At 35.6% G+C, this 14031-nt stretch overlaps 2 protein-coding genes across 2 annotated transcripts in view; both read left to right on the top strand.

The window, feature by feature from the left end:
* Positions 1 to 14031, top strand: part of LOC127852562 (uncharacterized) — a 226986-nt gene that overhangs the window by 10671 nt on the left and 202284 nt on the right. The window contains exons 4-5 of the mRNA XM_052386516.1: positions 177 to 268; positions 425 to 661. Of these exons, the coding sequence (XP_052242476.1) occupies positions 177 to 268; positions 425 to 661 (329 nt within the window). The remainder of the gene's footprint in view (positions 1 to 176; positions 269 to 424; positions 662 to 14031) is intronic.
* LOC127853443 (adhesion G-protein coupled receptor D1-like) lies at positions 4370 to 7358 on the top strand. Its single transcript, XM_052387987.1, has 8 exons — positions 4370 to 4691; positions 5062 to 5131; positions 5285 to 5351; positions 5462 to 5547; positions 5817 to 5943; positions 6133 to 6174; positions 6368 to 6442; positions 6849 to 7358. The coding sequence occupies exons 1-8, from the start codon at positions 4601 to 4603 to the stop codon at positions 6897 to 6899; spliced, it is 609 nt and encodes a 202-aa protein (XP_052243947.1). The 5' UTR covers positions 4370 to 4600; the 3' UTR covers positions 6900 to 7358.

The following is a 14031-nucleotide window of genomic DNA, read 5'->3' on the forward strand; positions in this document are numbered from 1 at the left end:
TAATAATAATTATAATAATAATAATAAATAATAATAATAATAATAATAATAATAATAATAATAATCAAATTATTGACATCAATTTATGTTAAATATTACGTATAACCCTTATTCAAGTACATGGCATATGAATTTGAACTCTTGTTTTTGGGTTTAGCTCCCATATTTTTATTCAGGCACAATATCCAGAAAATGTAATGTCAACGGAGAATATGAAATCCCCGTTTATAAGTGTACAAAGGAAGCAATTGAGAAGTTGTTGAAAGAGGTAAAAAATGGATTTACTTCTATTTGAATTTTGCCATATGTTCAAATGATATTAACTGATTTTCTTCCATTCGTTTCCATCCATTTAACCCACGTCTACCTAAAAAATAGAATTGTTATTGTAAATAGTTTCATATCTTGTTATATATTCAACAAGGTAAGAAATGACCTAATAACCCGTATAGACGTGTCAAAAACCATTAATATGCTACGAAAAGAAACCAATGTGGTATTACCAGCTTCTAATAATTCAACTAACTACACCAACACCACCAACAACCCTACAGAGGAACATGTAGTTCATGTCGGGGACATAGAAGCTGCAACTGAAATAATGGAGCTCATTGTGGAATATGCTGATGTTAATTCTACAGCACTTAGCAACGTGACGGACGTATGTTTATTTTCTAACGTTTTACTTTTCACCTTTTATTTATAAGTTTCAATTGTTAACTCAAAACAACCTGATATCTCATTTGAATAACGTGCTCGCATTATATTAAATAATCGCAAATATTAATTTAACAGACACTTTTTTTATTATATTCCGTTTCCAGTCATTCATAGATGTGGTCGATAATCTTATCAGCAATAGAACTACCAACTCATGGGGAGCCCTTATGGACAAGGTGAGTTTAAGGTTCAGAGAAATACATGCATCCAACATACTGAAGTAAAATCCAACATACATGCACATACACACATTGTAAAATAATGGCATTATTAAATCATGTAATTAAACAGGTATTCTTGCAAACATGCATCGTCATTTCACTCGTTTTGTTCTATACCATTGTGTCAAATCATTCATTGTCGTTCTACCCTTGCCATTTTGTTTGAACCCACAATTATATTATCAATGTTTACTTTTGGCATATTTGTTCTTGTTTACTTGACATAAAAATTCCATTTTACCTGAGATGGAGTAATATTATAACTATTCTTTTCGCAGGGTGGAGCAGCGACTGTAATTAATGTTCTTGACGATTTCATCACGAAAGTAACAGACAACACCGCGGCACCTCTTGAGAACAAGACCTTTGTTAAAGATAACCTTTGTTAGAATAAAAACGTTTTATAAATAAATACATACATATAAATAAATAAATAAATAATAAATAAGTAATAAAAAAATATTCAAATGGATTGGCTTGGAATTGAATGTTTGTTCCTTGCAATGAAGTTATATAACACTGAAAGTTACTTTTACGAATACACACATTTCAGTCATCAAAATTGGTACGGTTGACACTTGTGAGCATGTCAATTTTCCCGATGGAGAAAACGGAGGAAGTCCGGAGTGGGCGAAAGGAAGAAGTGACAATATCGAAGTCAAATGTGAGAAAGGTATTTAGACCCAAGCATATCCATAACAGTGATAAATAAAACACGTGTATGTAAACTTCAATACTCAACAAAATATTGCATCAGAACATATTTTGCATGCATTCCTAAGGTTAAAATTAAATCCCAAAAAGATTACTTTCATTACAAGATTTTATCACATGATGATTTAAGGCGAAGGGCTTCGATATAGCGGTTCACTATTCCGTAACCTGTCCTCCATTATGACCGGAAAAACAGAAGACGCGTCGTAAGTGCTTGAATTGTCGTAACGTTTTACACATACATTTTATTGTACATGCTATCGTAAGCATTATATAGGTTCGGGCTATACGGTCCTCTGAAGGTAAAAAATAAGATGGATATTTCAGAAACACAATGATCAATGGACCGGTGTTAGCGTTCACAATTCTGGGAAACAACAAGCAACACGGTCGAAAAGAGGAAAGTGTAAAAATAATCTTCCATATATTCGATGTGAGTAACTAGATTTTAAATATATCATTATGTTCGATATACATCTCCAAAATGAATGATTTATATCAATATACCAGTATAAATTATTTGATCGTTTAGTGTTTTATTCGGTTGCAGAAAACATTAGAAAAGCCTGAATGTTCTTTCTGGATGAAAGACAATTCAAGGTAAGAACTTGTAAATAAATATCTACAATCTGCACATATGTGATTGTTATTCATTGAATAAATATATGGTCCAACAAGCATTTCCGTCTGAAAGTGTTTTCATTTCTCTAATACCGGTAGGAAAAATGACCAAGAAACAGATGAATCGATATATTATTTGATTTTTTTTTTTATATTTCGAGCATTAATATCATGTAAATGCTTGGGACAACATTGATTCTTAGCTACGTTAAATAGGAAAGAAATAAGGTATAACGTCTGTCAAAGAGTTAACCAAATATGTTTAACCATCACTCACTCACTGACTGCATTAATATTGCTTAATTAAGGACACATTGCAAGCGCGTGGTCGGCAAGTTGTTGAAATAAGTCTTTGTGAAAACTTTAATAAACACGATATAACCGGTGGCCTGATATGCAATATATTGCTCAGAAAACAATAAATCAACTTGGTCCAAACTTCGAGTCAATCTTTTAAACAGGAGGTTATGTATATACATGTACATAAATCTCTTTACATGCTCGTTAACGTTTCAAAAATTGTCTTTAAAAGTTGTCGAGTAGCCTTACGCTTCCTTCAAACCATTTTTATATAATACATGGCTCCATAGTTTAAACTTGCTTATAGGTTTAATATAAAATATAATCATGGTACTTTAATGCGCTAGAGAATAGTCAAACTATCGTTTATACACGATCGCTGAACATAAATTATGTATGAATGCTGCTAGCTGAATTTTGCTTTTCGATGCTCTTAAATTTTAACTGGATTTTATGCAAAATGATCATTAACTTCGATATTAACTCCGACAGAATTTTATCAGAACGTTTTGTACCCTTACATCGGTATGTGAATTTATGGTATTTTGTACACATGAGTGCTATGTTCAAACACAAAGTTGTATGGCCTTACATCATGCTGTACGTGATTTCATTGTGACATGCTGAAATCATCAGTACCAAGGGTCACTGGTCCAGCGAAGGCTGTCGTCTGGAAGGGTATAATCGGTCATCTGGGCTTGTGACATGCACGTGTACTCACCTGACGAACTTCGCAGTCCTTATGAGTCCGGCTATTGCAGTTGACATGGTATTAAAACAAAATATGTTATATTGTTTCAATATTAAGTATGTTCAGTGAAGAAATGCTATAAATGTTATCCTGCAAAATGGATTCCGCAATGATGTCAATATGTTAAATAAGAATGTGTGGTCAAGACGGTTTGGTCGCCAATGATTGTTGACACCCTAATTTCATATTGCAGATCCATCATCAGGCTCTAAGTGCCATCACAGTCGTCGGTTGCACGATTTCAATGACAGGTCTTGTCCTGACAACTGTCGTTTACATATTTTACTGGAGGTATCTAATAGCATTAATACAATAACATGTTATCCATTTCATCGCATCATCATTAACGGGGTGAATTTTGATCTGATAAATGTTTGTGTAGTCAACACTCTTGAAACAGTAAACACGTGCAATATAGTGACGTGCATTTTTCTTAACCCTCTATGAGGTATTCACCTCCGTGTATTGGTCCATTTCAATAAATATCTTATCCATATGTCATTCTTTCTTAGCTGACTTAGCACTGTTTTGTTTGATTGCAAAGTTTGAATCTCAGCAGTGTATTTATTTCAACTGATAAGTGCCCGCTGAATTTTTTCTACAGCAGGGTGCCAGTACATATCAGATCAAGAAGAGTATAATGCACTGTGCTCATTTAAATACACATTACATATGTTGCATTTGTTTATTAAATATTCAATAGTTACAACCAGTCTATTTTCTGGTTAAGTACCAGATGAGGGTAAATGATTCTGGTAAAAAAACTTAAAGTGATTGCGGAAAATGTATGTTTTATACATTTTGGAAATATTCAATTTGTTTACATCTTAGATATATAAAAACAGTATCCATAGGTTACTGTAGTTTTATGCAAGGTATTGCGTGTTGATTTTTTGTAGGTTTTTGAAGTCTGTCCGAGCCACATTGTTGATCAATCTATGTGCAGCTCTGTTTGTTGCGTATCTGACGTTCTTGATGGGAATCACGCGCACAGAGAACACGGCATGTGCATTGGAGGTTTTGGTTCTGACGATCTGAATATATAAGTATATAAGACATCATTAAGAAACAGCTAAGGAATGCAAGTGTATACAATTTTGATTTCCATATTCATGACTATTAAATATGTTTAACCTACTGCCATTAAAATACAATTTGAACGCAAAAGAGCATATGTATATGTATATGTATTACTAAGCCTTAACCTTCGTAGGTCATTTGCACCGTCGTGGCGGTGTTGCTCCACTACGAGTATCTCGTTGCCTTCTTCGTGATGTTGGCGGAGGGAGGAGTTATCGCTTTGATGGTGCTGAGGCCACTCGGCAAGAAAGACGTTGTCCCTATATTTCTAGCTGCTACGTACGGTAATTTTGTCAATCACGCTGTTTGTTCGCTCGTGAACATGAAGGAACCGTGTGATCATTATGTTAAATCATAACATCAGAAATGTCCGGAACCGTCGTTAAATATGTATATTATATAGTAAATATATGTTATTTTTTATCTATGATCTATTCGCTCAGCTTACATATCATTGGTCTTTTGCACTGCTTCCCCTTCAGTCTGTGTATTGATAATAACGGTGACTAACGCGGTTTGTCGGTTTGGAGGATCAAATGTAGAAGGTTGAAGCTAGGCCTATACATCTTATAGTTATTCAGTTCTTGGATTCCATTTGTTTCGTCGTAAAAGCTTAAACCTGTTAACACTCATACATGTATTCTTTTCTTAAAGGAATGCCATTCTTGATTGTCGGAATATCCGTTGGTATAACGCAATCCAGAGGTTACGGCAATGAACGCTTGTGAGCGAATTTTATTATTGTTATGTTCAATTAAATGTTATGTCTGTTTTGTTTTTCATATAGTTATTGTTAACGGGTGAGACCTCCTTTGATGAAAAAGAGGAAAGTGTGTTGAATGTTTACTGTTGACCCAGTTTTCCATATTTATCACAGCTGCTGGTTGACGGTCCAGTCAGGTCTCTTTTGGGCATTTGCTGGACCTGCCATAGCGATTGTCGCGGTAAGAACATTTGATTTGTTTCATCTTTTGTTTTCAAATTAGAACATATATTTATAGAACTGCTACGTTGTTTATGTGGTTGTTTCTTTAGTTTTACCTCGATTTTCCAGACGAACACAATGATTATGGTCCTCGTTTTGAAGAAACTATTTGGAGTTTCCGCCATGGCCAAGAAATCTGATGTGGAGAAAATCAAGTGAGTTTGTCATACTTTAACTCCAAATTACAGCGGTTTATGACATAGTAACACGGTTGAAAGACGTAAGATTCTCATGAAAACGCCATGTTTTACATGTTGGGTCTTTTTAATGTACCAGATTGCGCTTTGTTGAAATTTCAACAAATAATGGGAAATCTAACAAATGTATGTAAACTGCAAAGTGAGTATACAGTAATGTATTGTGCAAAGCAATATTATAAATGGAACACTTACATAAATGATCTACTAATTTTCAAACTGTTTAGGACGGGTGTTCGTAGCGTGTGTATCCTGCTGCCCGTACTGGGTCTTACCTGGCTGATTGGCATCTTTTCCGTCAACAGGGACACGCTCGTCTTCCAGTACCTGTTCGCCATCTCCAACAGCTTGCAGGTCGGTGAGGGTCTGTTTGCATTATAGCAAAGGCATTGTGTAACAACCATATTAACATTCTTTAATATGCCAACGATTAATAGGTATTATGTTGAACACTCATTCTGAACTGGTTGTAATGGTTTGTTTTCATAGAAAATCATTTTCTACCCTCATATACATAAGAAACTATATCTTTGTATGTTGTAGGGTTTCTTGATATTTCTAGTACAGTGTGTTTTGGACAGAAAGGTAAGTGTTTCTTTATACATTAAAAGTGTAATGGCGGACGAAGGAACGATTAAATGCGCTTTGACATGTATTTTTATTATGAAAATTGAGCAAACATTATTTTCTTAAATAGTTATCAAATTGTTTATATGAGAAACTGGAATGAAATCGTTGTTCCTCTATGACCCATAATAATTGCTTATTTGCTCGGCAGGTGCGCGATGCGTTCCGACAGACTCGTATCCCATGGCTCACAAGCACGGCAGACATGGAGTTAAAATCCACGCAGGTTCTTGATTAGAATTTAGAATCGTCGTATGTTACTCAAACTTTTCGGATGTTTTTTTTTTCGAAAAGGCTTTCCTCGTGTTGTAAGAATAGATCTTGGTTGTATCGAGTAATTGTGTTAAAAATGTTAAATTGCTGATTGCACAAACACGATGATTAGCACATCTAAGCGTACGTGCAGGATTCTGTACGTTTAAAGTAGTAGAAAAAAAAGCTAGACGTTTAAATATGATGTAAAGTTACAGTTTAAATAAGTTAGACACTCTTACTCAAGATATTGATGCATTTTTGAGACTTGTTCATTTGTTGTTGTTTTTTAACGTTTTCTCCCGTTTTCTTAAGATTATAATAAATTGCTTTTATACGTTTTGCAGTATTATTTTCATGTCCTTTTGTACTTGTTTCAGAAATCAGCTTTCAACAAAGCAAGCGCTTCCACGTCGTTTCGGGATGCGTAATTAGAGGTCGGACAGCAGGCGTGATTCGGAAGAAGTGTAATTTGTTAGCGGTATTCTGGCGTCGATGTGATTTGTGGGCGCAATTCGGACTTCGTTGTAATTATGGGATTCATAGATGATATTTTTATGATTGCGAAGTGACATAAAAAAATCTACTTGCAAATAGTATACTGTTCATTGAAACGTTTTACTAACGTGAACAGCTATTCCATTTATGACATTTTCATGCAGGAGAATAGAAGAGGAACTTCTTCACAAATTTAGAAATAAGTAGACAGCTTGTAGATTGATTTGTACAGAACTCGTGTTTCAAACTTTTTTATCGTTCGTTTTATAAGCGTTCATAATTAATTGCTTAATGTTGATTTGCTTTGCAACTGACATAGTTATTTTGTAAACTGATATTTAATACTATATTTGAGTGTTAAGGATTTTATTAAAACTGCGTTTTCTATTTAATTTCAATGTCGTCTTGTGTTTATGTCTCATTACTTCCGCGGCTTGCTGTACTTCTAAAACGCATTAAAACCCATTGGTTAGCAGTGACCGTTCCAAGACTCAAGACTCTGATCCCAGATTTAATCGCTATTATATGTTTAGTTTAACAAATGAATAGTCAACTGGTCACTTAATACAACATTAAAAATAAATAAAATAACGTTTTACCGATTGATTCATTTTAATTTACAGAGTAAGGCCAGCATGTAACCTAGCTAATAGCTAAATTTCAGCCTCCACTGAAATTGAAGTTACTGAGCGGTAAGTTTTTCGGGATAGCTGTCTAACACTGATTTTGACTGATATTAATATCAATTGAAATCTACTAATACTAATAGTATTGTTGTCCAATTTTGTTCCCTAATCCGATTCACTGACGAGAAATCATGCTATATAGGTAACTTGCAAAAAAATTATTATTGCGTTTTGCATAAGTCTTCTTTCCAGTACTAACATTGTGCAATTGTTTAAAGCGTAAAACATTAAACATCGCATGATATCAATGTCAGTGTGCGGTCAGCCTGTCTGGAAAGAGTCCCTTAACATTGTGCAATTGTTTAAAGCGTAAAACATTCCATCTCGCATGATATCAATGTCAGTGTGCGGTCAGCCTGTCAGTCCCTTAACATTGTGCAATTGTTTAAAGCGTAAAACATTCCATCTCGCATGATATCAATGTCAGTGTGCGGTCAGCCTGTCTGGAAAGAGTCCCTTAACATTGTGCAATTGTTTAAAGCGTAAAACATTCCATCTCGCATGATATCAATGTCAGTGTGCGGTCAGCCTGTCTTGAAAGAGTCCCTTAACATTGTGCAATTGTTTAAAGCTTAAAACATTCCGACTCGCATGATATCAATGTCAGTGCGCGGTCAGCCTGTCTGGAAAGAGTCCCTTAACATTGTGCAATTGTTTAAAGCGTAAAACATTCCATTTCGCATGATAGCAATGTCAGTGCGCGGTCAACCTGTCTGGAAAGAGTCCCTTAACATTGTGCAATTGTTTAAAGCGTAAAACATTCCATCTCGCATGATATCAATGTCAGTGTGCGGTCAGCCTGTCGGGAAAGAGTCCCTTAACATTGTGCAATTGTTTAAAGCGTAAAACATTCCATCTCGCATGATATCAATGTCAGTGCGCGGTCAGCCTGTCTGGAAAGAGTCCCTTAACATTGTGCAATTGTTTAAAGCGTAAAACATTCCATTTCGCATGATATCAATGTCAGTGCGCGGTCAGACTGTCTGGAAAGAGTCCCTTAACATTGTGCAATTGTTTAAAGCGTAAAACATTCAATCTCGCATGATATCAACGTCAGTGCTCGGTCAGCCTGTCTGGAAAGAGTCCCTTAACATTGTGCAATTGTTTAAAGCGTAAAACATTCCATTTCGCATGATAGCAATGTCAGTGCGCGGTCAGCCTGTCTTGAAAGAGGCCCTTAACATTCTGAAATTGTTTAAAGCGTAAAACATTCCATCTCGCATAATATCAATGTCAGTGCTCGGTCAGTCTGTCTGGAAAGAGTCCCTTGAATGCCAACACAGGTTATCGACATTTGCCCGTTTCTTAGACTTTATTTTTTTTATCGAAAATATCGTGAGTAGTTTGTTTCTACACTAAACGCAACGAGATATAAATGTATGATGTTAATGTGTGGATAGAAAACTTGGTCCTAATGAAATATAGACATACGCCATGTGAGGACGAATATAGTATGACCTGATGTAGTATCAACTATAATCCAAGTTCACAGGTGTGGACTTTGAATATACATGTTCATGCATGTAATTAATGTTGTCTTTATCTTTATATTGTGTAAATATCAGCAAAACAAAGTTGTGAAAGTGACTTTGGAAATGTGATATCCACTATATATCGATTTATAAACTTAAGTTAATTACCAGAAACCATTTGTTTTACTCGCCGCCCGCCCGAACATCTGCCTTAACCAAAGTATAATAACAAGAATATTCATTCTTTGTTAGATACATGTCGGCAAAATGTCGAGCCTTTTTTCAAGAACGCTTGTAACTATTTAAAAAGCTACACCATGCCCATGCTTGATATTTATCCGCAAATATAATTGACGTTTTCACAGAATGAAGAAGTAACAGTGCGGACAAGTATCATGCTCAAAGACATTAAACAGTAAAGTGTGACCTTGACTTTTACTGGTATGAGACTTGTGCCGGTCGCGATGGTGAACATTTGTGATTTTCAAATCGCGTGTTAAATGATGACGTAACAGTGCGGGCAAGCTCGGACTATCGTGTGCTGATCATGCGCGTACATACTTTTGACCACTGTGACAACTTTATCGAGCTACCAGTCAGCAGGCTTGCACAAATAACATTATTCCTTTAGCTTCACGCTTGTATACCAAGTCGGAAACTGAATCTGTTGCACGATTGTCAAATTATTTATCGATGAGTTGCTATTTGATTGTTTGATCCTGTTTGTTGATGTTCTTCACATAAATTACGCAAGTCTGATGCAAAGTGTAAAGAAGCAAAGCGATAACTCAATATAAACAAGCAAATTCGTTGAATTGATATCCCCCGCCAAAAATACTTCTGGACACAAATATTTCTGGACGGATGGACAACGCCAACATCATCCTCTTATCCATTTATATAATCATACCAAGTTTCAATGAAATCCATAAAATCACTTCCAAGATATGGCTCCGGACACACACAAAAAGCATTTTTTTAATATACAAAGGGCCATAACTCCTTTATTATCCAATGGTATACAATGCCATTTGACGTGCATCATCCCCTTATCCATATATATACTCATACTAAGTTTCAATGAAATCCCCCAAAGCACATCCAAGATATGACTCCGGACACATAAAAGCGTTTGTTCAATATACAAAGGACCATAACTCCGTTATTAACAGATAGTGTACAATGCCATTTGGCGTGCATCATCCTCTTATCCATATATATACTCAAACCAAGTTTCAATGAAATCGGCCGAAGCACTTCCAAGATATGGCTCACAAAAAACACAAAAGTGCCGGACGGATGGAAAGACGGACGGACGAACAACGCCAAAACAATATCCCTCCGCCTATGGTGGGATAATAAAATAGTTGGCGGCCCTATTAAAACTGTATTAAATACACTCGATTCTCACTTCGGCGACCAGAACTCAAATGCCCGCATCTTGCGCATGTGAGTTTGTTTGTTGGTATCCAGACCACCATACCGGACCTCTGTAGTTTCCTCCAGGTACTCCGCCCCCCCCAACACACACATAACACCCATTCAATCAAATAACTTTAATTGATACCTACATAGCTTGAAGTTGCACATATATTTAAAAATTTATCAAAAAGTGTCCTGTATGTTTATTAGAAATGGGTGATGGAGCATACGCCGTCCATATTGTAGTCGCGGATGGACCTCGTAAATCCGAAATACACAAAATCGTGAAAGAAATAGTTTAGTGTCACCACTGAATATCGTGCTAAAACATGTTGTTGTACAAACCTATTCACGAGTGCATTGAAAAGAAAAATCTTTACGTTGATACATTTATTGTATTTATATATAAGTATATATTTACATAATTTTATAATTAATAATGGAATGCTTAAATTTGTAAATTTATAAAATATTTCTAAAGCACAAACTAACATAATGCATGGAATATTGATTTGATATTCCGTAACACAAGTCAAATAAACACATATACATGCACTATAATATTTTATGTGTCTGTCTGCACATACAGATTTCTGAAAGATGACAATAACCCAAAACAAATGTCATTTTTTACACAATTTTGAAGAATTGATTTAAATAGAATAGCAAATTTAAATAATGTTGCATTTTGGAGCACGCCATGCACATGAACCAGGCTGTTCTGAGAAGCTGGTGAAGCGTGGCATAATAAACCAGACACAAAGGATTGTCCAGTCGATTGGGAAATAAACCTGGTATACTACTTTTATTTTAAGCTTGTCAAATTAACCATAATTAAAATGTGTCTTCTGAAGTAAATGGTGTAGTACAGCATAGATAAAATAGCGTGCGGGTATATGGGATATCAAAATACACAGCGGATTACAATTTTATCAAAAGATAAAATGTCAAACGAGTAAACTTTAACAAAAGGAAATGGCATACTGCCTGTTACGATATCAGCAGACCAAAAAAGGTAATGATGCTCGTGTATGAAACTTATTAAGTAGCATAACTCTCTCTCTCTCTCTCTCTCTCTCTCTCTCTCTCTCTCTCTCCTCTCTCCTCTCTCTCTCTCTCTCTCTCTCTCTCTCTCTCTCTCTCTCTCTCTCTCTCTATACATACATATATATATATAGTTTCAATGAAATCCGCCATAGCACTTCCAAAATATGGCTCCGGACACAAAAGTGCCGGACGGAAGGACGAATAACGCCAGCGTGCATCATCCTCTTATCCATATATATATACTCATAAAACGTTTCAATGAAATCCGCCAAAGCACTTACAAGATATGACTATTCGTGCTTAAATCTTAAGGCAAAACAAATAAAATCTGTAGAAATAGAAGTAAAACTGGTAAAGACTAAACACTTATATTTTTAAAGTTGAAGCATTGGCTGTTTAATCCAATCCATGATTTTTCATTTTAAAGCACAACATGTCAATACTAATACATCATATTGACATAATTTTGCTTTGGTGTCATTCTCAAACCAAAATAAAGTAGGAATGGTTGAAGGCCTGAATGAGTTCACTTGACTTTTTGCTTTTTAACAAACTTGTTGGTGCCCCAAGTGTTTGCCTCTTTTCCAGAATGTCGACAAGACGCACACATTGGTCTGACTATCTAGTATGGAATATTTTGAATACAAATTTGCAACATATGCATCGTTATCATCTAACAAACTGTCAGGAGTTCCACAGTGGATGCACACTGGCGGTATGTAATGCCGACACTTGGCTGAGTAATAAGCTGTTTCCACCTCAGAGTTGCAGGTCATGCATCTCCGAACATACAGGTCAGGTGCATCTTTTAACTGATCTCCACAGATATACGACTGGCATGTCTTGATGTTCTGCAATAATTCCTCCTGCAAGAAAGAGAAATGTTATGGACCTTTTTTACAAAATTGACAGTCATCATAATTCTAACTTTTTCAACAGCAAAAATCTAGTGTCTTTTATAAAGCTTACAAAAATTCCCATTTTTACCGACCTGATGTGCTTGTCAAATTCATTAAACAGTAAACATGCTCTACTTTAATTTCCATTATTTTTTTTATCACACTAAACTTTGAGAAGCTTTAATTAAGTGCCATTAGAAACTTACAGGAAGATGAAAGTACAGAGAGAAATGCCATGCCATGTATTTCAAGGATGAACAAGAGCTGTGTTTGTGAAACACAATGCCCCCTACTGTGCCGCTTTGAAACATATATTTGACTTCTGACCTTGAATGATGACCTTGACATTTATCTTTTACCACTCAAAATGTGCAGCTCCATGAGATACACATGCATGCCAAATATCAAGTTGAGCTCTTCAATATTGCAAAAGTTATGACCAAGGTTAAAGTTTTGGGACAGACACACAAATACAACGACAGACAGACAGGCAAAATACAATATACCATATATTTGAATGCATCAGGCTCACTGTTAATACTAGGATTAGGAAGGCGCTCAGAGTTTATAGTAAACTCGACAACTTTTTTGTCTAATTCCACTGCGACACTAAGTTGCATGTTGATGTTCGACATTTTTATTTGATCACTACCACCTAGTTTACCACAATTTTTTCACATCATTGACGCATTCTGGTAATTTCGCATCCCGATGCAGATGCTGCTGCGAGGAACAAAGCACGGAAATCATCAGTAATGCGATGATTGATTGCATCTGGCGGAAAAATAACGTTTCCATTAACATCTTTTGCTGACACAAAGAAGCAGACGGACGCCGCCATTCATTTACCTTAAACAAATCAATATCGGGAACCGCTATAACAGTCTATATTGTAAAATACGTAGGCCAAATTAAACAAAATCATTGGACGAATATGTGCGGAGCACAAATTGTTGCTGCGGGCACAAAATAAAAATATTTTTATTTCGTTTTTAAGTGCGGGAAATCCATCGAACACGTAATCAATTTGTTGTGGTCTTATATTATACAAAATCCTTGTAAACACTCTAGAGGTTACAATTTTGTTTTTAGATTTTATGAATCTTTGTCAAAATATTTATTTTTGTAAGCAAAGTTTGATGTTTGGTAAGGGGGGGGGGTCAACTCAAAATATAAACTCACCAGGTAAAATCTTACAAAAACAAAAACACTCCATTTGTCAGAGTTTTGGTTCAATAATGATGAAACTTGACCATGATGTTTGTCTGGACAATATCTAGGTGAATTGACCTTTCGACAGCCGATTGATTGACAGGCTTATTAACCAATCAGATTACTGCATAGATTAGGCCCGTTTCTATCCGCCATTTTGTCCGTCAAACTCGCCGTTGTTCGTCACATAAGCTTATACGTAATGCTGTGTTTTAAACAAAGACAATGGTTAAAAGGTGCTGTTATGGCACTTGTTATTCAGACACAATGTATCCAGAACGGTTAAAAGATGGAACTACGTTTTTTCCGTTCCATTTAACCGGGCAC

The sequence above is a fragment of the Dreissena polymorpha genome, chromosome 12 (assembly GCF_020536995.1).
Source record: "Dreissena polymorpha isolate Duluth1 chromosome 12, UMN_Dpol_1.0, whole genome shotgun sequence".
NCBI classification, from domain to species: Eukaryota; Metazoa; Mollusca; class Bivalvia; order Myida; family Dreissenidae; genus Dreissena; species Dreissena polymorpha.

Excerpts from the sequence above, each read along its gene's own strand:
- LOC127853443 (XM_052387987.1), top strand. The coding sequence starts at position 4,601 with ATGTTGGCGGAGGGAGGAGTTATCGCTTTGATGGTGCTGAGGCCACTC. Across the intron at positions 6,175-6,367 it reads AGTGTGTTTTGGACAGAAAG|GTGCGCGATGCGTTCCGACA; the intron begins GTAAGTGTTTCT and ends TTTGCTCGGCAG. Across the intron at positions 6,443-6,848 it reads TGGAGTTAAAATCCACGCAG|AAATCAGCTTTCAACAAAGC; the intron begins GTTCTTGATTAG and ends TACTTGTTTCAG.